The following is a 26,733-nucleotide window of genomic DNA, read 5'->3' as shown; positions in this document are numbered from 1 at the left end:
TTGACGATTCCCGTCAAAAATTGCTTACGTTTTAATGTCTCAATCGATTCTTTTAGGCCTAATTTTCCCAAAGAACTCATATTTTTTAAGCCTTTAACTATTTAAAAAATTTAAATCACCCTGAAAAATACACTCGATTTTCGTTCAAAATCGAGCAAATTTTAGGATAATCTTTAAAAACAGCACTTTTTATTTCTCTTTTAAATTTAAAAAATTCTTAAAGGCGTCAAAAATATAGGTTCATTGGGGAAGTTGACCTTAAATAAAATAAAGAACCGATTGAGCGAATAAAAAAAAAATGACGGGAAAATTCAACTGTTCAGAATTGGAAAAGTAGATACATCATATTCTATAATTGCAAATGGGCATGTACCACGATCCATTTATCTTCAGTTACTAGTGCAGACCTGTGTGCCAATCTCAAGGGATTTCTTGGATGATCAAGAACATTTGTCGCTGACTTATTCAACAAATTAAAAGGGCATGTACCTCATTCAAAGCAGTCCGATACATCTTTAGTGTCGCGTGTAGATCTTAAGGCCTAACTCCAGAAATTTCTCTAATGACTCAGAATCTCTTACGGTGGCTCGTTCTATTCTACACATCTAAAAGGATATGTGCCATAACTGAAACTGTCTGATTGATCTTTAGTTACGCGTGTAGATCTAAGGATCTGAATCCAGGGATTTCTAGGATGACCGAGAACTTCTGCCGCTGACTTTTGCTATTCTTCACATCCAAAAAAGCATGAACCACATTTAAAACAGTCCGATACATCTTCAATGACGCAAGTAGATCTTAAGGCCTAACTCCAGAAATTTCTTGAATGACCAAGAATCTCTTACGTTGATCTAAAAACATGTTTAGACGTCAGCTGCCATCGGTTTTGTAACTTAATTTAGCCTATAAACCCAGAAAATGCAATGGCTCGTATTAGCTGACCGGCGCATTTTAAACCTAGTTCCCCTAATCCCTTCGAAGTGTTGAATAGTGCTATGGTAGAGTGAAGGACTATCAATCACAAGATCCATAAATCGAATCCAGTTCTATATTTTTATTTCATCTTTTTCCGCTGTAGTATTTTGCAACATTATTGCAATCAAAGGATGTTTCCGTAGGCTCCACTCCTCGCGCTTTTTAGATTGCAAGAGAGTTATATTTGATGGCATATACGCAAAAATGGTTTCTTTCCGAATAGTTGCAACACGGTGAAATGTTCAGTAGTGAAACAAATTTTGCTGCTTGGGTACTTAGAAGAGAGTTCGTCGCTTTAAAGGCGTTGAAGTTATTTGCATGTTTGCTCGCTCACAACAGTTATAACGATATCTGTATGTCCCCGTGAATGTTTTTAGGCGAAAATTGGCCTACAAGTGGAAACGGTAGGGACATTGGAAACTGTTCAGCATCATATAATACTATCGACAGACATATGATTTCCGCACAATGATTTTCGTATCACGCTGTACGCGTACAGTGGCAAGATGACATACATCTTTTCTTTCCACCGTTGTATCTATTTGACAGCTTGTTTTGAAACTGATTCTACCGCTTTCCAAAACTATATTTTTTATCAAAATGTATAGAAAACATAAACTGTTACTATAGTTTTTATGAGTTCTACACAATATTTACCCATATTTTTTATTGAATTGTGACTTCGCGTCAGCAGTTCATTCATCGATATGAAAACGTCATAGTTTTCCAATTCTTCGTACAGGTATTTTAGCAGAAATATGCGAGTTCTAGCAAATATTCCGCAGGGCAATTATTTCTGCGGACGTTAATCACTCTATTCTATGGTTTGGGGTGATTTCAGTGCAAACGGCACTGATCGTTTAATTCATTTGGATATTTTGAAGGATAAAGCCAGCACCGTTTAATTAGGTCGTAGATCCAAGTTGGAATTTGTCCAAAACAACGGTACAACACATTCTTCCCATCAAAAAAAGTAGATGCTAACTAATAGCAAATCAAAGATCTCGCATCATTCCAATTAAAACCCATGGGATCCTTGCACAAAATGTTTGAAATCACATACAGAACTCAAACCATTGAATATCATGCAAAAGTGACGGTAGATCTTCCCGGAAACAACCCAAGAACTGGCAAAATCAATAGGAAGACATCTTCAGAGCAAAATTGTAGCAAATAATGGGCTTACGAATAATTATTCTGCCATTGTTGTGAAAAATATCATCCGGAATTGCAGAAAAACGATTTTTACTCAGTCAGCTTGCAAATGTTTGTTTTTATTTCATATGTCAAACGGCGTATTTGACATTTCAAACAACAAATTATGTTCTGTTTCGTACAATACAACGGTCGAAGGGCAGGGTACGGAAATCATCGTGCTATCGTGATACCAGAGTGATTCTGGGTGACAGACATATGATTTTATGCTGTACATATAGTGATATTGGTATCATATATGTGTCACAAGTATAAGCTTAAGGGGCCCCATACACGCTCCGACATGTTGTACAACATTAACTCCGCCCCCAGCAAATTTGGTTCGGTCGGAGTAAAGTCGGACCGTCTATGGGCAAGTTGTACTCTCCAACAGTCGTACAACTTACCCACAGAAGGTCCGACTTTACTCCGACCCAGCCAAGTTTCCTGAGGGAGGAGTCAAAGTTGTACAACATGTCGGAGCGTGTATGGGGCCCCTAATAGTATATGGAGACTCATGGTACATTTGTATAATGATTTATCTTGTGCAGGGATTCAATTTTTCTTCGATGCGCAAGCGAAACAAGCGACAAAAGAGAACCAACGACAAAGCTTTTTTCTACAAAGTTATGAAAACTCATATGTGAATATGTACATTATGCGGAAGATATTGATTTGGAAAATGTATTGGTGGTAACCACTTTCCCTTCGATGAGACTCGAACCCATGACCGTACAGTACGCTAGACTGGTGCTTTAACCAACTAAGCTACGAAGGACCTCCGTCGGCCTTCGCATCATAGCGGCTACTGAACGAGCTTGAAAGTCCCAAATTGGACGCATAGTCAAATCACTCGCAATTCATTTGTCAAGCCAACACTTCCACATGTGTATAGTACACGTACACATTAGAGGAGCGTGAGTATTTAGAATGTCTGGCGGCTGATTGAACTGAACCTGAGTTGCGTGCTCTTGCCTACACAATGCGGTCGGGTCTGAGCTTGACGACCGACTGGCAAATAGCTTACACAACCTCACTTGATCAGTACAGTTGCTGATGAAGAATGTGTATGGAAGATGGATTTCCAGTTATAATTCGTTGAAAAATGATCGCCAAAGATATACTTTTTCCCATTGGTAATAATTATTTTGCGCTTTGCCTTCGATGAAACTGGATTGCTAGACACGCAAAACGGTGGTGCCTGATGCGAGGGGAGTTCTTTCGAAAACCAAACCTAAATTGTAGCTACCAGATGACTACCAGGGCTGCAGCAACCGAAACTCGATCACTCAACATTTGCTGGGGTTGATAACCATCCGTCTAGTCGGCTGTTTTTTGGCCGCTGTGTGTTGTAGGCCCACCGCGTAAGAGATTGATCGGAGTGCTTCAAGATAGTCGAGGTCCTTGGAGCTGGCTTCCTTGAGCGAGATATGAATGGAATGATCATTATTCAATTTGATTGGAATCAAATGTGTGCAAATTAAAAACCTGGTTCATAAAACATTTCGTTTCTAGAAAAATTATGTATTCTTTATTGTAAATTTATATTATTGTATATTATACAGTTTGGCATCGTTTTGACGCAGTTATCTAACGACTGTCGTGTAACAAAAATTAACGAAGATCAACGTCAAAAGCGAATGCAAGCAGTACCAATTTTCGGATATTCTTATGATCAGCCTCAACCCTATTACACTATAACTAATCACCGCACTTGCAATAACAAGTGGTAAGTGAGTATTTCGTATTTCTATATCAGTGTCACAAACACTCGCAAAAAAACACACACAACAGAAGAACAAGGAATGTGTGCACCAGCATCAAGTGAACCAGAAGATAGTATTGAGTAAACAGGAAGTACGTTCAACAGTAGTATGCAGTAGTTAGACACAGTGTTATATTGGACACTCAGAAAGGAAGTGTGTTTTTGTTAGACACTGAACAGATAAGAATAATCCAGTAACGCCACAGAAGTTGAAGATGAGGGTGTGAGTGAGAGGAAAGGTGTGAAGACAACGAACGAATCAAACTCAACTCACCATTTTCCATGGCAACTTTGGCCTTGTAGCCACCGTAGTGGTTGGAGTAGTCGGACACGAACCGCAACGCCAGCAGCGGGCCCTTGGTCGTGTGTCGGAGCAGCTTCAGCTTGGAGCTCCAGTCGCCGCATACCTTGCGCGGAACGCGACCCGTGTGCAGATCCGGCGGGGGCAGTCGCAGGTTGTAGCTGGGGTCTTCCGGCTGGAGGATCAGGTTCGGGGTTTTGCTGGTGAAGGTCGACATGAGCCGATCGGCGATGTCGGCCTTGTAGGGGAGAAAGTTCGATTTGCGTCGACGCACGTAGTAGCGACTTGTGCTGTGCCGCGGGTTGCGCGTCTGGAAGAGTGGAGCCCCTCCGAAGGCGGAGCGGGAAGGTTTGCTGTAGGCGGCGGAAAAGTTGGCTGGTGGCTCCAGGATTTGGAGATAGTCGTAAGTGCACCTGGGGATGGAGGAAAAGAATAAATGTACGTCCGGTACGAGAGAACTTGGGAATAGACATACAGTGGTTCATTCTCAAGAACTAGCTCCTCGAAATCTACCACTATCCGATAGCCGGGAGGGGCAGTGATCATAGTCAGGCAGTTAACGTTGTCCGGATAAGGCCTCGGAAACCCCGGACTCCAGATGGTAGCTTTCGGGCGATCCACCGTTAGAGAGATCGTTTTGTTGCAATCGTCATGCCAGGTCTTCTCGAGTGGCTCTGTACAAAATATATTGGAAATATGAAGAAACTTTTAAATCAAAATTCATCGTACGCACCTTCAACTGCTAGTCTTTCGCAGAGAAAAAAGTTTCTTGCTTCGCAATCGCGATCGTTCCACATGTACGATTGTGCCAACGGACTGGCGCTTGAGGAAGTTCCCGGAGGAATCTGGAACTGGCGTCGAATCTCCACGCAGTCTTGACCGCTTAGACCGTCATCATTCGGCTGTCGATTGTAGTTCTCCTTCTGAATCCAACCGGGAAACCAATCTATAATTTCGAGATTCTTTTAGCACACAGAACTTATCAGAATTTGAATCGAAATCTTACTGGAATACGTAAAAGGAAGATTATCGCTCCATCGGAAATCCCCTTCCAGTACCCTATCCGATGCCCCAATCCAGTAGGCATTCCCGTCCCGATAGCCGGGACTTTTGAGCAAAAGTTGATCGACCAGCTTCTGGTCCGCGACCGACCGGATTGAGGCCAAATGGCCTCCCCGATGGTTACATTCCCGTTCGGCCTCCACCCAACTGAGCCGTTCGCTCTCCAGCGGAGCGATACAGAACTGATTGCTTGCGATCCATCCGAAGGCACATTGTGAGATGACGTTCTCGATCGGATGCGAACTATATTCGATGAGTAGTGATGGGACTGACTTAACTTTATTGCTATCGTTGCTACTGCTACTACTGCTACTATCGCTGGATCTACTACTATCGTTGGCCCCCGCTGCGGCTTCCAAAACCGCCAGCAGTGGGTTCTTGTTGACTTGAATCACTATGCTATTATCACTGGAAAGCACCGTGTACTCCGTTACTCTACTGTAGCTGTCTACGCATCGAACCCAACGATTCTGCGGCTGTTCAAAAACTTCAACGCGAATTCCACCGAAACACTGTGGCGTCAACCCACTGCTATGACTCAGGCTCAAATCCACCAATTCCCGATCACCCGAACTAGAATTGACTGACTCCCCTTCCGCGTTTGTGACCAGCCGCAGTCGCACTCGGTTTCCGTACGGCAGATGTATCCTGAAGCGACAGTCCAGACCTCGCAAAGGCCTCAGTAGCACCGAACTGTTCCTATCACTCAGCGTTACATTGTAACAGTAATCCACTAGCCTAAAGTTAAAACTAAACACCGCCCGGTTGTGCACTATCAGGCTAGTGTTGCGATGCCTCTGAAAGTAAAACGTCCGTTCGTGTTTGGGCAGTTCTTCAAGTTTGCCACACAGCGCCCCGGCCGGAGCGCCCGCCATCACTGAATCGCGATCAACCGCACCACCACCAACCATCCCATCTACACTACCGCTAGAGATGGAATCGATAAACTTAAGATAGCCGCCGTCGATGCGGCAGGGAATATTGAGCCTTGTTAGTTGCACCACCAGACCTGGTGGCAATTGCTGTTGCTGCTGCTGCAGATCCTCCAGTCGCGAGGGGAAGCCTATTCTACAGTCGTCGTACTCCGCCGGCAGCTTGCCGGAGTCGAGAGATCCCGAGGTTTCCTTAAGTAGTAAATTGCATTCTGTTTGGGGAGAGATTGAGAGGAAAAAATAAAGATGTCATGTTATACATCATGATTATAGTTGAGAAATGAAATATTAAAACGGCTCGATGTTAAAGTTATGCACAATCTTTCAATGTGGTCTTCCAGCTTAGCACCACAGAAGTGTTTTATGGATCTCGAAAATCTGTTAAAACGTTTATTTATTCATTATGTATTTATATTCATACAAAACAACATCGTCTTCTTCAAAACCGATCAATATGTCTTCTAGGGACTTTTTTACTGTACTCGAATCTGCTAACCATCATCTGGTCCAGGATCCCAAACCCGGGATGTGACTCTGCTAGAGGCCATCAAGGCAGCAGACCTTTATTTATGTCACTGCAGTGAATAGGTTTTTTATCAAAATCCTGAAGTGGGAAGCGAGCGCCCACCTAACGGAAGTATCCATTTCTCATTATCGATAGCCCTCCCACTCTTAACTGATTAAACATGTGGTAGTCTAATATCAATCTGAGACATCAAGCGGTACGAGCTCTCCAGCTTCCGTAGGTAACTGGATCCAGAGCTCGAGCCCAGGACGGGCAGCCATATCTAAGGATAGATACGGCAACGCCTGCCAGTAGACGTAGGCTACACCTAGGAGCTGATGGACATCATCCTTAACCCTTATGCGGCCGACGGGGTACCCGTGTTCCTTTTTCAACTTCAAGTGGTGATATTTCAATGAATTTTTATAGCTGAAAGCTGAAACTCAGTGACACCTAAGAACTCCATAAAATGTAGTATCTGTGAGAAAATCACGTTGATACAGTGAGGAGGGACATGGGGAGGGGCATCTGACGTGGATGGCCGACAGGGTACCCGTGTTCCACTAAATTGATATTCTCATAACTTTAACAATTTTCAACCGATTTAGATAATTTTGACAGTTTTGGAAACAGAAACTCATATACTTTTTGCCCATTGTCAAGGTTTACAGCTTTTGTCTATGGTTATACAAGAAATCCTGGAAGTAAGGCTCAAGAGTCTACACGCGTAACCGAAGGACTATCAACCAGTTTCAAATATATTACATGCTCATTGCGCTTCTTAGAATAGTCGGTGTTCACAGTATATAAAGGCCTCAGTCATCCAAAAAATCCATGTAATAAGATCTTATGGTCTGCTAACGTAACCAAAGGTCTATCGTGCAAATTCAAAAACGGTACATGCTCTTTATGGTGCTTAGCATATAATGTTTTCACAGTATATGTTCCAGGTCATCCAATGACCTTTTCTTAAAACATGTTTGCATTCCAAGTAGTTCTTATTGCTGTCATTGATTCCAGGTAGTCTACGAACTCCATACAGTCAAGGTCTTCGGATCAATCTCCGTAATGGAGGCAGTTAACGAAGAATAAACAAGTTGCGTGACCCCTTCTTGGTATATGTTTGTATTCCAAGTAGTTCTTGTTGTTGTCGTGGGCTCCATGTAGTTTACGAACTCCATTGAGTCAGGATCTATGGATCAACCTCAGTAACGGAGGCAGTTATTGAAGAATAAACAAGTTGTGTGACCCCTTCTTGGTATTTGTTTGTATTCCAAGTAATTCTTGTTGTTGTCATTGGTTCCAGGTAGTCTACAAACTCCATAAATTCAAGGTCTGTGGATCAACCTCCGTAATGGATGCAGTTATTGAAGAATAAACAAGTTGTGTGACCCCTTCTTGATATATATCTGTTTTTCATGTAGTTCTTGTTGTTGTCGTGAGTTCCAGGTAGTCTACGAACTCCATACAGTCACGGTCTTCGGATCAATCTCCGTAATGGAGGCAGTTATCAGAGAATAAACAAGTTGCATGACCCCTTCTTGGTATATGTTTGTATTCCAAGTAGGTCCTGTTGTTGTCGTGAGTTCCAGGTAGTCTACGAACTCCATACAGTCAAGGTCTTCGAATCAATCTCCGTAATGGAGGCAGTTATCGAAGAATAAACAAGTTTTGTGACCCCTTCTTGGCATATGTTTGAATTTCAAGTAGTTCTTGTTGTTGTCGTGTGCTCTAGGTAGTCTACGAACTCCATAGATTCAAAGTCGGTGGATCAACCTCCGTAATGGAGGCAGTTATTGAAGAATAAACAAGTTTTGTGACCCCTTCTTGGCATATGTTTGTTTTTCATGTAGTTCTTGTTGTTGTCCAGGTAGTCTACGAACTACATACAGTCAAGGTCTTCGGATCAATCTCCATAATGGAGGCGTATATCGAAGAATAAACAAGTTGCGTGACCTCTTCTTGGTATATGTTTGTATTTCATGTAGTTCTTGTTGTTGTCGTGGACTCCAGGTAGTCTACGAACTCCATAGAGACAAGGTCGGTGGATCAACCTCCGTAATGGAGGCAGTTATTGAAGAATAAACAAGTTTTGTGACCTCTTCTTGGTATATGTTTGTATTTCATGTAGTTCTTGTTGTTGTCGTGGACTCCAGGTAGTCTACGAACTCCATACAGTCAAGATCTTCGGATCAATCTCCGTAATGGAGGCAGTTATCGAAGAATAAACAAGTTGCGTGACCCCTTCTTGATATATGTCTGTATTCCAAGTAGTTCTTGTTGTTGTCGTTGGCTCCAGGTAGTCTACGAACTCCAAAGATTCTAGGTCTGTGGATCAACCTCCGTAATGGAGGCAGTTATTGAAGAATAAACAAGTTGTGTGACCCCTTCTTGGTATATGTTTGTATTTCATGTAGTTCTTGTTGTTGTCGTGAGCTCCAGGTAGTCCATGAAATAGAGTCAAGGTCCGTGGATCAACCTCCTTAATGGAGGCAGTTATTTGAAAATAAAAAAGTTGTGAGACCCCTTCGTGGGCTCCGTAATGAAGGCAAGGCAAAATACGTGAATGGAATCCGTAATTTTTTGTCGAAGAGACTTACAAACTTCTTAACAGGTACTCATAAAGGATTCATAATAAGCTACAGGCAGTGAAAGTTATTTCATTAAAATCATTGTTGTTTGCGGCAAATTGGATCGAAAACGTGATAAAATCGGGTTAGGCCAAATCAGGGGTAGACAAAATCTGGGAGTGACAAAATCGGGTCAATCTTCCTAGTAGGTTTTGTTTTTGCCATGGTACTAAGTAGTCTATGAACTCTATATAGGAATGATCTGCAGATCAACCCACGAACGGAAGGCTATTGGTATATGCTTGCATTTCAAGTAGTTCAAGTTGTTGTCATTAGCTCTGGGCAGTTATTGAAGAATAAAAAAGATGTCAAACCTCATCTTGATATATTAGCATTTCAAGTAGTTATTGTTGTCTTGTTGTTGTTGGTTCCAGGTAGTATACAAACTTCATTCATATCACTAATATGAAGTTGTCTATTGTTTGGAAATGCAAAATGTGAATAAATATATAATATAATAAACTTCACGCCGAGAACGTGAGGGAAAAAACGGGCTAATATCGCAAAGATCATGTACCATATTAAAACTAAATACACTAAGTACACTCCTCACGGAATCCAAGTTTCAAAGTGCTCGCGTTTTCGGGGGCACACCAATCGATACGGAGGCGGCGCACAACTGTCATTTTTGTTGATTTAGCTTTGCCGCGTCGCAGCATGCGTAAAATAATAAAAATGACAGTTGTGCGTTGCTTCTGTATCGAGTGGTGTGCTCCCGAAAACGCGAGCATTGTCAAACTTGGATTTCGTAAGGAGTGACCTTAAAGACCCTCTAGATATTCGTGTAAGCCTAGAAGTCTTACTCCATAAATTTCTAGAATGACCATTAGCATATGCCATGAACGCATTTTATTCATGGACCCCAAAGACATGTACCAAATTTAAAACAGGCTGATATATCTCTGGTGTAGATCCCAATGCCTTACTTCAGGGTTTTCTTGGATGACCATGAACATTTGAAATGGGTACATTCTATTCTACGTACCATAAAGGGCATGTATAGCTATTCAAATAGGCCGATAGAACTCTGGTTACGCGTGAAGTTCTTGAGGATTGTTCAAGTCTAGACCAACATTTGAAAAGCGCGTAACAGCCAAAATTTATTCGTTCTCATTCTTTGTCTACATATATAACTATATATGGGGACAAAGAATCAGAATGAATAAATTTTGGCTGTTAATCCCTTTTTAAAAGTTGGTCTAGAATGTTCTCTTGCATACCAATGAACATATGCAATGAAAGCGGTATATTCTATGTACCACAAAGGGAATATGCCACTTTTGAAACAATCCGAAAGGTATCTGATCACCTGTGAAGATCCTGAGGCCTATTCTAGCATTTTCTTGGAAGACCAAAAAAATATGCAATGGACGTATTCTATTCTATGTACTACAAAGGTCATGTACCACTTTTGAAACAAGCCAAAAGACCTCTGCGTGCCCATGTCGATTTAAAGGCCTATTCCAGGGTTTTCTTGGATGACCATGAACTTATGGCATGGACGCAATCTATTCTATGTACCACAAAGGGCATGTAGCACTTTTGAAAAATCTGAAAGTTCTTTGGTTACGCGTGTAGATCTTAAGGCTTTTTCCAGGGTTTTCTTGGATGACGATGAACTTATGCAATAAAGACGTTCTATTGTATGTACCACAAAGGGCATGTACCAGTTTTGAAACAATCTAAAAGATCTCTGGTTACGCGTGTAGATTTTAAGGCCTTTTCCAGGGTTTTCTTGGATGACCATGAACCTATGCAATGGACGCAATCTATTCTATGTACCACAAAGGGCATGTAACACTTTTGAAAAATTCTGAAAGATCTTTGATTACGCGTGTAGATCTTAAGGCCTTTTCCAGGGTTTTCTTGGATGACCATGAACGTATGCAATGAAGGCGCCAGAGGACTTTTCCGAGAGATTTCTTCGATAGCGCAGAACGTATGTAGTGATCACATTTGATTTCAAGATGCGCAAAGAGCATGTACCACTTTTGAGACAAGTCCATAGACCCATGGTTACGAGTGTAGACCTTAAGGCCTTACTCCAGAGATTTCTTGGATTACTCGGAACATATACTGTGAACGCATTCTATGCTAAGTACCACAAAGAGCATGTACCGTATTTGAATTTGCATAATAGGCCTTTGGTTACGCGAGTAGATCTTTAGGCTTTACTCCAGAGATTTCTCGGATGACTAAGACCTCATTTCAGGGATCTTAAGCCTTACTTCAAAGATTTCTTGAATAACCATGGACATAAGCTGTAAATCTTGACAATGGGCGAAAAGTATATGAGTTTCTGTTTCCAAAACTGTCAAAATTATCCAAATCGGTTGAAAATTGTTGAAGTTATGAGAATATCAATTTAGTGGAACACGGGTACCCTGTCGGCCATCCACGTGTGTTTTTTTTGTTGGCCGCATAAGGGTTAATAATGCCGCAAAAGCAAACGATGCCCTAGTGCATACATAGTCAACGTGGATGCCAAAGAACAGCTTGTCGTCTATCATGACCCCAGGAGCTTTAGGCTCCGCTTTGACGTGATCACAACTTCATCTACATGAATTACTGCACGATGTGTCGACTTGACGATTATCACCTCCGTCTGATCCCAAGTAACATTTAAAGTTTTATAACACTCTTGAAGACCATAATTTACTGTACAAGTGTGTGATGAAACCGGTATAAAACTAAAATGTTACTAGGGATGTTGAGCAAGCTCCAGGCCTTTAACGCTCATCTAATCTGCCACCATGCTGATCGCGTGTGCTGCGGTCAGTTCTACCTCTGGAATTGACTGTCCTTAGACATCCAGGACTACATAAGTGAAGCCGACGATCTTGATACCAGCAGAAAACCTGACGCTCAGAACCCGGGCCCAGTATTGATCCTTGTGGAACTCCTACGGTGATAGAAACGCTTCTCTGATCGGCTTCGATCTCGTATAATAGTACACGGTCCTGGAAGTAGCTTTCTAAGATCCCTTACAGGTCAACTGGCGGGCAAAGCCGGCGTAACGAGAGCGCAATCGCATCCCAGCTTGCGTTGTTGAATGCATTCTTCACATCCAGTGTCGCTAACGTATAGTATCGAATACCTCGCCTTTTCCGTTGGATCGCTATCTCATCGGTCTTATCTACTGAGTTGATAACGTCCAGCTTGGACTTACCCTTACGAAATCCAAACTGATTGCTTGACAGGCCGTCCGTATCCGCTGAGCACGTGATCAGCTCGTTGAGGATGATCCTCTCCAGCAACTTGTTCGTCGTCTCAAAAAGACAGATTGGTCTGTACGCCGAGGGGTCATTCGGCGGTTTCCCAGCATTCGGCAACAGAATCACCTTCTGCCATTTCCATCTATCGGGGAAACTACACTCATCGAGGTATCTCTGCATAGCTAGCCCGACCATGTTCGGGTTCGCTATGATCGCTGCCTTGAGAGCATTGTTCGGAGCTCAATCAGGCCCTGGAGCTTTGTTCGTTGTCAGGGAATTAAGGGGGAAACGCAATGGAGTGCGGCAACGGAACGGCAACGGCAAGCGGGTTTTCGACGTTTTGTACTTTAAAATTCCACATCATTGCCGCAGTTGCAAAACGCAATGCATGCGGATTTGCCGGACAGATTTTATATGACCTTTCCAGTTTTAAAGGATATCTAATTTTTCCAAAGATGATTTTAATTATTTCTAGGGACGATTTAAATTCAATTATTTAAATAAACTTTTAAATTAATTCTAGTTAATTCAGTGACTGCTTTGAATGTATCAGAACCTCGATCAGAACAGTGGGAATACTATTTTTTGATGTCTTGAACCGCCTGAGGTTCCTGCAGGAACTGCAGAGGCTCTGAAGTGTTTTTTTTTAATTGTTTATTTAGTAGGCTCAGTTGTCTTATAAAAAAGCTCTACGGAGCCGTACATTATATTAATCTGAAGATGTTTCAGACATGCGGTGGAAACATCCTTACGAGAGGTCTTTTTTGGGGGCGACCGGTCTATGGCTATAACCTCAGCTGCTTGATCCCTCCGTTGACTCGTTGATGACTTTTGTTGCTTCTTTTCCTCCGTCTTCAGCGATCCGTTTACGTAATCCGTGTATCCCAATATCGCCTTTTTCACGAACCATATCCGATCGGTTTTGTTCTTGAAACTCATGGTCTCCGCCATCTTCTCCCTCTCTACCATTGAGTATGGAATAGAAATTTCCGCCTGCTGGGTTATCGTTTTTGCTGGGCTAGACTCCAACTCAACCACTCCCTCCGCTACTACTTCTATCACGTCGTTCTCCGAAACTTCAACGTTTGGTTGTTCAGCTACTCTTCCTTCAAATCCAATCACAACATCCGAATAGGTTTTCTTCTCGCCTTCTCTTAATTGCCTGTTATCCTGCTTTTCTTTTTGGTTCCTGTTTTCCAGTTTGGACACAAATATTTTCGGTGCCCTTCTGCTTGACACACAAAGCACTTATTCCGTAAATTTTGATAATATATTTGTGCCGTCCAATTTTTTTTTTTTTTTTTTTTTTTTTTTTTTTAACTAATTTTATTTGCTAATTATCTAATACATGCATTCATCTCTTAGACTAGGTGTTCCGTGTTTTCTTAACACTATCATCCTTATTTGCTATGTTACGCTTTTAGTTATTATTAATACATTTCAATTGCCTCTGGCAGTTAGAATTTTTCCTCTGGTTGAATTGAACCATGTAGGAATTACAATGTTTTCAACTTAAACTAAACTTAACCTATTTTATACTAAGGGTACAAGGAGTTAATCGTTGCAATAGAAGATTGCAACGATTTTTGTCTAAAATTGGAAATTATTTTGTTGGACATTTGTTGCAATGTCTCAATATTAGAAATTCTATGAAGTTCATTGGTACTATACCACGGAGGCAACTTTAGAATCATTTTCAAAATTTTATTTTGAATCCTCTGGAGTGCCTTCTTTCTGGTATTGCAGCAACTAGCCCATATTGGCACAGCATACAACATGGCAGGTCTAAAAATTTGTTTGTAAATCAAAAGTTTGTTCTTAAGACAAAGTTTTGATTTTCTGTTTATAAGTGGATATAGGCACTTAATATATTTGTTACATTTGGCTTGAAGGCCTTCAATGTGATTTTTAAAGTTAATTTTTGATCTAGCAGAAGTCCTAAATATTTAGCTTCGCTAGACCAATTAATTGGAACCCCATTCATAGTGACAATATGTCTGCTAGAAGGTTTCAAATAAGAAGCTCTCGGCTTATGTGGGAAAATTATAAGCTGAGTTTTGGAAGCATTCGGGGAAATTTTCCATTTTTGCAAGTAAGTGGAGAAAACATCCAAACTTTTTGCAATCTACTACAAATGACACGAAGGCTTCGCCCTTTGGCTGAAAGGCCCGTGTCATCTGCAAACAAAGATTTTTGACACCCTGGTGGTAAATCAGGTAAGTCAGAAGTAAAAATGTTATACAATATGGGCCCCAGTATGCTGCCTTGGGGACACCAGCCCTTACAGGTAATCTATCAGATTTAGTATTCTGATAGTTTACCTGCAGTGAGCGATCTGATAAATAATTTTGGATCAGTTTAATGATGTACAGAGGAAAATTAAAATTCATCAATTTTACAATCAAACCTTCAAGCCAAACACTGTCAAATGCTTTCTCTATATCAAGAAAAGCAACTCCAGTCGAATATCCTTCAGATTTGTTAAGTCGAATCAAATTCGTAACTCTTAATAATTGATGAGTGGTTGAATGCCCATGGCGAAAACCAAATTGCTCATCAGCAAAAATAGAATTTTCATTAATATGAACCATCATTCTATTTAAAATAATATTTTCAAACGGTTTGCTTATTGAAGAAAGCAAACTGATTGCGCGATAACTAGAAGCCTCAACTGGATTTTTGTCCGGCTTCAAAATTGGAACAACTTTGGCGTTTTTCCATTTATCTGGCAAGTATGCCAATTGAAAACATTTGTTAAATAAATTAACCAAAAACGTTAAAGAGCTCTCAGGAAGTGTTTTGATAAGTATGTAGAAAATACCATCATCACCCGGGGCTTTCATATTTTTAAATTTTCTAGTAATAGATCTCACTTCATCCAAATTAGTTCCCAACGAAGGGTCAAAAGCATTCTCTTGATTGAGAATGTCTTCGAAGCTCCGTGTAACCTGATCCTCAATTGGACTAGTGAGACCTAGACTAAAATTATGGGCACTCTCGAACTGCTGAGCAAGTTTTTGAGCCTTTTCGCCATTTGTTAATAAAATTTTATTTCCCTCTTTAAGCGCTGGAATTGGCTTTTGAGGTTTTTTAAGAATTTTCGTTAATTTCCAAAAGGGTTTCGAACTGGGATCCAACTTCGAGACATTATTCTCAAAGTTGGTATTTCTCAGAATAGCGAAACGTTTTTAATTTCATTTTGCAAATCTCGCCAAATAACTTTCAACGCGGGATCGCGAGTTCTTTGGTATTGCCTTCTTCTCACATTTTTAAGACGGATCAGTAGCTGAAGATCGTCGTCAATAATAATGGAGTTGAATTTAACTTCACATTTCGGAATTGCAATGCCTCTGGCTTCGACAATTAAATTTGTCAAAGATACGAGAGCATTATCAATATCACTTTTGGTATCGAGAGGAATATCAACATCAAAATTCCTATCGATATACGTTTTATATAAATCCCAATCAGCTCTATGATAATTAAAAGTAGAACTGATTGGATTATAAATAGCTTCTTGTGAGATTTCAAATGTCACAGGAAGGTGATTCAGAAGTCAAAGTCAGCATGAGTTACCAATTGGCCACACAGCTGACTTGAATCCGTTAAAACTAAATCAATTGTAGAAGGATTTCGACTGGAAGAAAAACAAGTTGGTCCATTGGGATATTGAATAGTATAATATCCCGCAGAACAATCTTCAAATAAAATTTTACCATTGGAATTGCTTTGAGCATTATTCCATGAACGGTGTTTGGCATTGAAGTCACCAATTACGAAGAATTTTGATTTGTTGCGAGTCAGAATTTGAAGATCAGCTTTCAACAAATTCTTTTGCTGCCCATTGCATTGAAAAGGCAAGTAGGCTGCAATGAAGGAAAATTGTCCAAAATTTGTTTCAACAGAAACTCCCAAGGTTTCAAAACTTTGGTTTCAAACGAAGAAAATAATTTATGTTTGATACGTCTATTAATGACAATGGCGACCCCACCACAGGCGCTGTCAAGACGATCATTTCTGTAGATAAAATAGTTTGGATCTCTTTTAATGGAGAGTCCTGGTTTTAAATACGTTTCAGTTATAATGGCAATATGCACATTATGAACTGAAAGGAAGTTGAATAATTCATCTTCCTTACCCTTTAGAGAGCGGGCATTCCAATTTAGAACTTTCACACAATTATTTGGATCCATTGAAACGGAGTCCGATAACAATTTTTTGTGTGTACTTTATACCAACCTGAACAGCTTCAGGAATGGTATTTGCTTTGAACATTGCATCAATCATGTGATGCAATTGTTCAGTTAAAAATCAAAATCGGAAGCAGTCATGCTACCTGAATCGGCAACATGACCGTTATTTTCCGTTGGGACATGGGTATAAACCTCATGTTGAGAAGAGAAATTTTGTCTACCAGCAGCGATGTGTGCATACGTAGGTACATCCGACACATTGGAATTTACTGAAGTGCTTGCTACCCGTTGACGAGCGGCAAAATTTGTTTGTGAATTGTGGTGGGTATGAATTGCTCGACCGGTAACCGGTTTCGAAATTTGAGCGTTTGAAAAATTTCTACCCGTCGAATCTGGGATCCGATTGGAATTTCCCGTCATCAATTTTGCACGGGAATTCAAAACTGTTTTGCGTGAAGGGCATTCCCAGAAATTGGATTTATGATTACCCCCACAATTTGCACACTTAAATTTATTGGAATCTTCTCTCACAGGACAAGCGTCCTTGGCGTGAGAGGTTCCACCACAAATCATGCATTTAGCATCCATGTGGCAATGTTTGGTTCCGTGACCCCACTTTTGGCACTTACGGCACTGAGTGGGATTTTAAATTTCCCCAGGCCTGCGGAAATGTTCCCATGTAACACGGGACATGGGACATAATACAGGCCTTTTCCAACTTTTCATATTATTTAGTTCACTTTTGTTAAAATGAACTAAATAAAATTCTTGAGAAATGCCCCTTTGGGAAGTACCAGAGTGGGATTTCTTTTTCATCTTAATTACTTGGACTGGTGAAAATCCAAGTAATTCAGAAATTTCAATTTTAATCTCATCCAGTGATTTGTCATCATTGGGAAGACCTTTCAAGGCGACTTTGAACAATCGCTCAGTTTTGTCGTCGTATGTGAAGAATTTATGGCGCTTCTCAGTTAAATAGTGAAGAAGACGTTTGCGATCGTCAAAGGATCCCGGCAAAACGCGGCAGTCACCCTTCCTAGCAATCTGAAATGAAACCTTGATCCCCTGAAGGTTACTCAAAATCTCATTCCGGAAGCCAGAAAACTCGGCAACAGATACCACAATTGGCGGAATCCTTTGCTTTTTCGCATGAATCGAATCACCTGGGCTAGAGGTAGATTCGATTTGCTCAATTTCATCATTAATCAAATCGAACTGATTGCTCAGTTCGATTGGAGAAGAATTATTTCCGATATTAGAGTTAGAAGGAATATCTGAATTCTCCAGCTTCCTTCTATTTTTTCCGCGCTTGGGCAGGACGGTCTTGAAACCTTGTTTCTTTGAAGGAAGTGGAGAATTCAGAGACTCCCCTTCCTCTTGTTTTTGTTAATACTCATTGCTGAGCGTGGAGACGTGACCTTCTAAGAGGTTTTTTCCCAGAACGGTGTCCCTGCAGGATTACCACCGCTTGTCGGAATTTTACTTCCGCAAACGGGTCCAACGTAAAACGAAGGCACGGGTCCTTGCAAAGATCGTAACGGGATCAGTGGGTACAAATAGCGCTAAGAAGCACCGTTGAAATTAAAATAGCTTCGGGTAGTATTAAAAACTTCCTTCCGCAAAGAGAGAAAGAACCGCACAGCACGAAAGCACGATGCGGTCTGTGCCGTCCAATTGTTTAGTTGAAGCGAAGGGGGAACTTCCTTATTCATAACAATGTACACTCCTCTAATTCCGGTGAACATGTGGTCTAAACCCAAATCCTGTGAGAATTTCTCCCGGATAATATTTGTCTCTTTCCCTAATTCGTTGTCCGGTAGTTCATGCGGCAAATCAAACACACGAATGTATTGAATGTTACTACCTGCCACGACCATATTAACTTCCACGGAATTTCCATTCGAATAAGAAAACTTTCGGGGCTCCTTGTTCCTGATCAACGCATTTCGCATAGCATCTTGCGAAACGAATTTAATAAACAGCGATCTATCCATTGCTGTTCTATACACTGTTTCCATATGTGATACATCCGTGCCAAGTTGTCGAACAAAGGCTGCTATCTCAACCCATGTCGGACGGGGAGCTGAAGGTGGGAACCGAAACTGCACCGTATTCACAATCATTTCGCACATGGCATACGAACGAGAGAAATCTAGAAAACAAACCGAAAACAATAGCTACCGCTTTATGGTGCTGTTCGAGAACAACGTGCTGCTATACGTCTGCCAGCGACGGTAGCAAATGAGCAACTGAGGCTCTGAAGTGTTGTACATAATTCCAATAAGGAAGCTCCATCACCAATTTCTCCAGAAGATCCACCACAAATCCCTTCGAAAGTACCTTCATGAATTGCACCGAAAGTTCATCAAGAAATTATTTAGAAAGTTTTTGCTGAAATCGTTCCGGATGTTCCTCTGGAGAAACCTCCAGGAATTCCTTCGGAAGTTCCTACATGATGATTCTCCAGAAATTTCTTCAGAAGTTCCTTCAAGAATTCCCCAGGAAGTTTGTCTAGAAATTCCTCCGGAAAATCATCTATAAAGTTCTCAGGAAGCTCCGTTTTGTAGTACTTAATTGCGTTGAAAAAAAAACACTAATTAAAGTACTCCGGATGGTTCTACAGATATTCTACGGATATTCTTCAGAAATTTCCTCCAGAAATTAATTTGGAAGTTTCTCCAGCAATTCCTTCGAAAGTGCCTTCACAAATTCCTTCGGGGTTCCTCCAGCGCTTCTTTCGGAAGTTTCTTTGCAAGTGGCTCCAGAAATTGTTCCAGGAATTTCTGCGGAAGTTCCTCCAGGAATTCCTCCAGAAGTTCTTCAAGAATCCTTCGAAAGTTTCTTCTGTAATCCCTTCGGAAAATCCTTCAGGAATTCCTTAAGAAGTTCCTTCAGAAATTCCTTCGGAAGTTCCTTCACGAATTCCTCCGTAAGTTCCCCCAAGAGTTCCTCCGGAAGATCCTCCAAGAGTTCCTCAAGAAATTCCGCATGGAGTTCCACCAGGAATTCCTCCAAAAGCTCCTCCACGAATTCCTCCAGGAATTCCACCGGATGTTCCTCAAGATTCTTTCGAAAGCTTCTCCAGTAATTCCTTTGGAAATTCCTTCAGGAAATTCTTCGGAAATTCCTTTAGGAAAATCTTCGGAAATTCCTCCAAGACTTCCTCTGGAAATTCCTACAGAAGTTCTTCCGGAAGTTGCTCCAGCAGTTCATCAGGAAATTCCTCCAGGATATTCTCCGGAAGTTCCTGCGAAAATTCCTTCGGAAGTTTCTCCGTAAGTTCTTCCAAGAATTCCCTCGAAAGTTCCTCCAGAATATCCTCCGGAGGTTCAACAATTCCTCCGAATGGTTCTCCGCGAGTAGTTCGTCACTGGAGCCACCATTTCGGGCGCACCCAAAACGCCGTGCGATGCAGGAGGCCAGAGATTTGTGGCTTGGATGGGAAGTTCCTCGTAAAGCTCTATTGCTGCTCTGAATGACCTTGTTAAGAGCCAGTTTCACAGCTCGAAGAACTTCACGGTGCACAGTGATGCCACTCCATACAAAACATGAAAAAAAATATTTTCAGTCACTTTCTGTCAACAGATTTTATTGCAACAATGCTTATTCGATTTGGAAAATTGCTCCACTATTTGCTGTAGAAAATGAACCAGATTGTTTGACGCATTCTGAAATTGTGAATTATTTTGTTTTGCGTTTGTTTTGATGGAAATGATATTTTCAGGGCTCCTGGATCACTCGGGCTCAATCCGGCAACAATCCGGGGAACTCCGGAATGGCCATTTTCTAAACTGAGCCAAAAAATGTCGTGCGACAACTCAAACTTCATGATTTCAAAAGCAATGATCTGAATTATATGTTTAGGGTTCCTGGGCTACTCGGGTTCAATCCGGTATAAAAGTGACACAATCCGGGGGACTTGCGGAATGGCCATTTTGTAAATTGAGTCACACCTCAAACATCATGTTTTCACAAAACAATGATGGAAATAATATTCTAAGGGTTCTTGGACCACTTGGGTTCAAACCGGTCACCTCGGCTACAATCCAGGTCTTTGAATTCGGACAGCAGTTTGAATTTTGCAAATCCCTGAAAAACAGACTGCAGTGACGGAAAGATTTTATTTAAATCAAAATATGTCAAACATTATGATATCATATTTTTTTTTTTAAATAATATTTTAACGTACCTAGGCCTTTTAGATGTAATCCGGCCACATTGCATTGGCCACAATCCGGAGGGCTTACGGAATGGCCATTTCCCAAATTGTTTTCCCTCCTTGGCCGTCCGGTAAGATGACCGGCTACAAAGCAATACCATGCTGGGGCTGGCTGGGTTGAAAAGTTTAGAGCTCTCGGACTTTACACATTGAGGTTGGAAAGCAACTCCCATAGTCTACCATTGGTTCTCCTGTGCAATTACGATTGTTCTGATCAATCACGGAGTAGTTCATCAAGTTCGATCATGAAGTTCAAACTCAAGAGCCCATATTTTTCGAATATGTCTAAAGCAGATGTACTAAGTTCTCCAAATATTCTGGAGTTGAGATCAGTTAGTCTGTCAGGTCAACTAATCCTGGTACTAAACCGAAAGCAACAGCCTAGAGAATAATTCACTATTCAAATAAGTCTATAGCAGATGCCCTAGGTTATCCAAATTGTTCTGGTGATAACCAGCATGTTCATGCCAGAACCTCTGACGTGCGATTTGCATTTCAAATGAGATCCTTGCAGACGTTATTGGTCATTAGGCCGAAGGTTCATATGGCCAAATAATCAATGAGCTGAATGGTCATTAAGCCAAATTAAAAGTGGGAGTGGGTAGTCAGTTCTTCCTTCTTTCTTCTATTGTTATGCTTCTACCTTCTACGTTCTTCCTTTTCCCTTTTGTCTTCTTTTTTCTTCCTTCTTCTTCCTTTTATCTTCCGTATTTCTTTCTTCCTTTTTCTTATTCTCTCATCATCCTTCCTTTTTCTTTTTATCCTTCTTCCGCCTCTGTTTTCCTTCCATTCGTTTCCTTTTCTTCCTTCTTCTTTCATCATATATACTCCTTTTATCTTCCTGCTTCCTTCTTCCTTTTCCATTTTCTTTTTCTATTTTTACTTTTTTCTCCTTCCTTCTTCTTTAATTTTGTTTATTCCTTCTCATTTTTCACTTACCCCATTCCGCTTCTGAGAAGTGCAAAGTAGAAAGTGTGAAATGTGTGACAAGAAATAAGCAGTGAGACGCTTGACTTTTCACTCTTTATTAGAAAATTTAAATTAAAAATTAGGAGTGAGAAATTAGAAGTGAAAAGTGTGAGTTCACAGTGAGGTTTCTATCACTCATCACTGTCCATTTATTATTTATTTCTTCTCAATTATTATTAATCACTTCATACTTTGACGTGATGAGCTTATAATACTAATATAAAAAATCACGGAAATAAAGTATATAAAAAAAACTTCACACCTTTTACATTCACTTTTGGTTGGCCAAACGACATGATCTATTCAGCCGAATGACAATGTATCAGCCGTATGACCGACCCGTTAAGTGACAAATGACATTCTCAGTCAAATGACAATGGCCCTTTCTGCCAAACGACCGTTTCGGCCGAATGACATTTTCGGCCGAACGATGTTTTCGGCCATAGACTGATATACATCCAATAATTAGATTCAAGCAAATACACATAAATTTTAGCTATAAGCCAACACACATAAGCCTTTATTTGGCTAAAGACCTTTGTGTGCGTGTTTTTTGATTCTTTATTATGGCGATTTTATTTATATAAAGTTCATTACTTATATGACCTTTATGTAGAATTTCCTATGTTTATAGATATTTAGTTTTTAAAATAGTTATAAATACACGCTAAATGTTATTTGTCAACTTCGTTGAATTTTTATTACTGTACGACATTTTCGGCCGTATGATCCGTTCGACCAAATCATATTGTTGGCCAAATGAACCTTCTTTTCGGTCAAATGACCATTTTTTCTGTATGCATTTTTCTGCCAAATGACACTTTCGGCCGAATCGTTTTCGGCCTAATAACCATTTCGGCCAAACGCCCAATTCGGCCAAATGGAATTCGTATAGATGACTTTTGGCCTAACGTGTTATTCGGCCAAGTGACATTCGGCCAAATGGCTTTCGACCGAATAACTTTCGACCAAAATACCCTTCTCCGTTTCTGATGAATAACATTGCTCCATACTACCGAATCATGGCTGAACAGAAAAAACCGGTTTTATACCGAAAAACATTAGCATTCAAACATACTCTCCAGGAGCACAAGTGTACCTGGATCTGATGATCATGATCTATCATTAGCATTAGCATTCGCATTGAACAATTGGCACAAATTCGTAGGTGGTGCAAGCCTGGACTATTGCATGAGAGCATCACTTTCGGAGTGGTCTGTGCAATGCATAAAAGTGTTCTCCATTCAGTTCAGTTCATGGCTGCATGACGCCAACCATGCAGTCTGCGGAGGATCCGCAAATCGTCTTTCACCTGATCAATCCACCTTGCTCGCTGCGCACCTTGGCTTCTTGTTCCCGTAGGATCGTTGTCAAGAACCATTTTTACCTGATCACTACCCGTCATTCTTGCTTCGTGCTCGGTCTACCGCAGTCTTCCGATATTCGCGTGATGGTTTTCACAACAGCTGATGCAACTCGTGACTCATTCGCCTTCTCCACCATCTGGACCCCACCTAGTAAGCGTTTTGTAGACAGTCAGTTTGGCACGGCGGCGAAGTCTATTCGATAGGAGCGTTTTGTTTCTCGGAAGCATTCACCCAGACAGCTCAAAGGCCTCCTTCTTTCAAGAGGCCTGCAAGCCTTCTTTCAAGAGGCCCGGAAGCCTCGCTTTGAGATACCCGGAATCCTCTTTTCAATAGGCTCGGTAGCCTCCTTTTAAAAAGGTCAGAAACCTTCTTCTAAAAAGCTCGGAAGACTCCTTTTCAAGAGGCTCGAAAGGTTCTTTCCAAAAGACATTGGATAACTACTTTCAAGGAAGCCTTGTTTTAAGATGCCCGAAAGTCTACTTTCAAGAGGCTCGGAAGTCGCCTTTTAAAAGAGTCGGAAGACTTCTTTCAAAAAGCTCGGATGGCTCCTTTCAAGAAGCTCGGGAAGCTACTTTCAAAAGGCTCGGAAGCCTCCTTTTGAGAGGACTGGAAGCCTCGCTTTGAGAGAAGCTTGCAACCCTGTTTACAATAGGCTCAGAAGTCTCTATCCAGTAGGCTCGGAAGCCTCCTTTCAAGAGGCCTGAAAGCCGTCTTCCAAGAAGCCCGGAAGCCTGCTTTCAAGAGGCTGAGAAGCTTCTTTTCAAGAGACCGGAAGCCTTGTTTTAAAACGCCCGAAAGTCTACTTTCAAGAGGCTCGGAAGCCGCCTTTTAAAATGGTAGGAAGCCTTCTTTCAAAAAGCTCGGACGGCTCCTTTCAAAAGGTTTGTAATCCTCCTTTTAATAGGCTCGGAAGCCTATTTTCAAGAGGCTCGGAAGCTTTTCAAGAGGCTCGAAAGCCTACTTTCAAGTGGCTCGGAAGCCTCCTCTCTAGCGACTCGTCTTCCAAGAAACCCGGAAGCCTGCTTTCAACACGCTGGGAAGCCTCTTTTCAAGAGGCCGGAAGCCTTGTTTTAAGGCACCCGGAAGTCTACTTTCAAGAGGCTCGTAAACCGCTTTTTAAAGGGGTAGGAAACCTTTTTCAAAAAGCTTGCATGCCTTCTTTCAAGAGGCTCAGGACGCTCCTTTCAAGAGGCTCGGAAGCCCCTTTCAAAAGGCTTGTAAGCCTATTTTAAGAAGCTCATAAGCCTATTCCCAAGAGGCTCGGAAGCTTATTTCAAGATGCTCGAAAGCCTACTTTCAAGTTTATTTCAAGATGCCCGGAAGCCGATTTTCAAAAGGCTCAGAAGCCTCCTTTCAAGAGACTCAGAAGCCTCCTGCAATAGGTTTGGAAGCATACTTTCAAGAGGCTCAGAAGCGTTTTTTAGGGATGCAAAGGAAGCCTCCTTTTAAGTGGCTCGAAAGCCGCCATGCAAGAGCCTCGAAAGCTATGCCAGAGGCTCATAAGCCTTTTTATCAAGATGCGGAAGCCTGCTTTTAAGAGATTCAAGGGCTTGGAATTGTCCTTTCAAGAAACCTAGAAACCTACTTTCAGGAGGGGGTACCTCAATTAATGCAATATTTTGAAGGGGTACCTCTCAATAAAAAGGTTGAGAACCGCTGTCTTCGATGGAAGCAATGCATTCTCCAATAGTCGAGATCTGTCCTGGTCACTTTTTTACGAATGCTAAGGAAGTGGAAGGATGGTTAGTTGGACGCCTACTTAAGAAAGATGCAGAGAACTCTACGAAAGAAGATTGTTAGTGTTGAAGGTTATAACAGTAGGAATCGTTCTGGTAGAACGTGAAACACAGAAAGAACTAAGAAAGAAATACAAAGAAGGAAAGGGACGAGCCTGGAATTGTACCCACGACCTCCTGCTTATAAGGCAGAAGCAGTTGCCACTAGACCACCGAGCTCGTCTTGATGATCATGATTTTATTTATTACCAGACTAAGGCCGGAGTGGCCTGTGCAATGCATTAAAGTCTTCTCCATTCAGCTCGGTCCATGGCTGCACTTCGCCAAACACGCAGTCTGCGGAGGGACCGCAAATCGTCCTCCACCTGATCGATCCACTTTGCCCGCTGTGCACCTCGCTTTCTTTTCACCGGATTACTGTCCGACATCCGACCTCCGATTTTCGCGGTGTGAACGATGGATGGTTCTCCCAACAGCTGATGCAACTCGTGGTTCATTCGCCTCCTCCACGTACCGTCCGCCATCTGCACCCCACCATAGATGGTACGCAGGACTTTCCTTTCGAAAACTCCAAGTGCGCGTTGGTCCTCCACGAGCATCGTTCAGGTCTTGTGTCCGTAGAGGACTACCGGTCTAATGAGCGGTCAGTTTGGTACGGTGGTGAACTCTATTCAAACGGGTCGTTTTGCGGAGTCTAAAGTACGTACGATTCCCTGCCATGATGCGTCTTCGAATTTCGCTGCTGGTATCGTTATCGGAGGTCACCAGTGAGCCCAAGTACACGAATTCTTTAACCACCTCCGTTTCGTCACCACCGAAAGAAATTACTAGTGGGTGGATTACATTATTGTCCTCTCTTGAGCCTTTTCCTATCATGCACTTCGTTTTCGACATGTCATGACTAGTCCAATCCGTTTAGCTTCGCTTTTCAGTCTGATGTAGGCTTCCTCCATCTTCTCAAAGTTACGTGCCATAATATCTATGTCGTCGGCGAAACCAAATAACAGGACGGACTTCGTGAAAATCGTTCCACTCGTGTCAATCCCTGCCCTTCGTATTACTCCCTCCAAAGCGATGTTGAATAGCGGACACGAAAGACCATCACTCTGCCGTAGCCCTCAGCGCGTTTCGAATGGACTCGAGAATACCCCTGAAACACGAACTACGCACATCACCCATCGTCGCCTTGATCAACCGTATCAGTTTATCTGGAAATCCATTTTCGTGCATTAGCTGCCATAGCTGGTCCCGATCGATTGTATCATATGCGGCTTTGAAGTCGATAAATAGATGATGTGTGGGCACGTTGTATTCGCGGCATTTCTGCAATACCTGACGTACGGCGAACACCTGATCTGTGGTAAAGCGTTCACCCATAAATCCCGCCTGGTACACACAACACCTTCCATTCACTCCTGCGGCAGACCCTCATCCTCCATAACCTTGCTAATTACCAAGTGCAGCGCTCTAGCCAGTGCCTCACCACCGTGTTTAAGCAGCTCTCTTGGTAGTTAGTCAACTCCAGGGGCTTTGTTGTTTTTCACCCGGTCGATCTCCTCCTGGATTTCCAGGAGATTCGGAGCCAGAAGTCGCATTCCTGCGCACGTGCTCCTAGGTTCATTTCCATACCGCCATTCAGGTGCTTTTCGTAGTACTGCCGCCACCTTGAG

At 41.8% G+C, this 26,733-nt stretch overlaps 1 protein-coding gene across 5 annotated transcripts in view; it reads right to left on the bottom strand.

Annotated features, from left to right (window-relative positions):
• The window catches only part of LOC134206060 (uncharacterized), a 672,178-nt gene that overhangs the window by 144,964 nt on the left and 500,481 nt on the right, over positions 1-26,733 (bottom strand). For all 5 annotated transcript variants that reach the window (XR_009978242.1, XR_009978243.1, XM_062681739.1 and 2 more), the window contains exons 5-8: positions 5,242-6,441; positions 4,969-5,181; positions 4,711-4,909; positions 4,209-4,648 (exon numbers count right to left, since the gene is read on the bottom strand). Coding sequence is in view for 3 of the 5 variants with exons in the window: in XM_062681739.1 (XP_062537723.1) it covers positions 4,209-4,648; positions 4,711-4,909; positions 4,969-5,181; positions 5,242-6,441 (2,052 nt within the window). In the remaining 2 variants the exon portion in view is untranslated. The remainder of the gene's footprint in view (positions 1-4,208; positions 4,649-4,710; positions 4,910-4,968; positions 5,182-5,241; positions 6,442-26,733) is intronic.

The sequence above is a fragment of the Armigeres subalbatus genome, chromosome 1, assembly GCF_024139115.2.
Source record: "Armigeres subalbatus isolate Guangzhou_Male chromosome 1, GZ_Asu_2, whole genome shotgun sequence".
NCBI classification, from domain to species: domain Eukaryota; kingdom Metazoa; phylum Arthropoda; class Insecta; order Diptera; family Culicidae; genus Armigeres; species Armigeres subalbatus.
The sequence above is the reverse complement of the archived record's forward strand: the minus strand, read 5'-3'. Positions and strand labels throughout refer to the sequence as shown.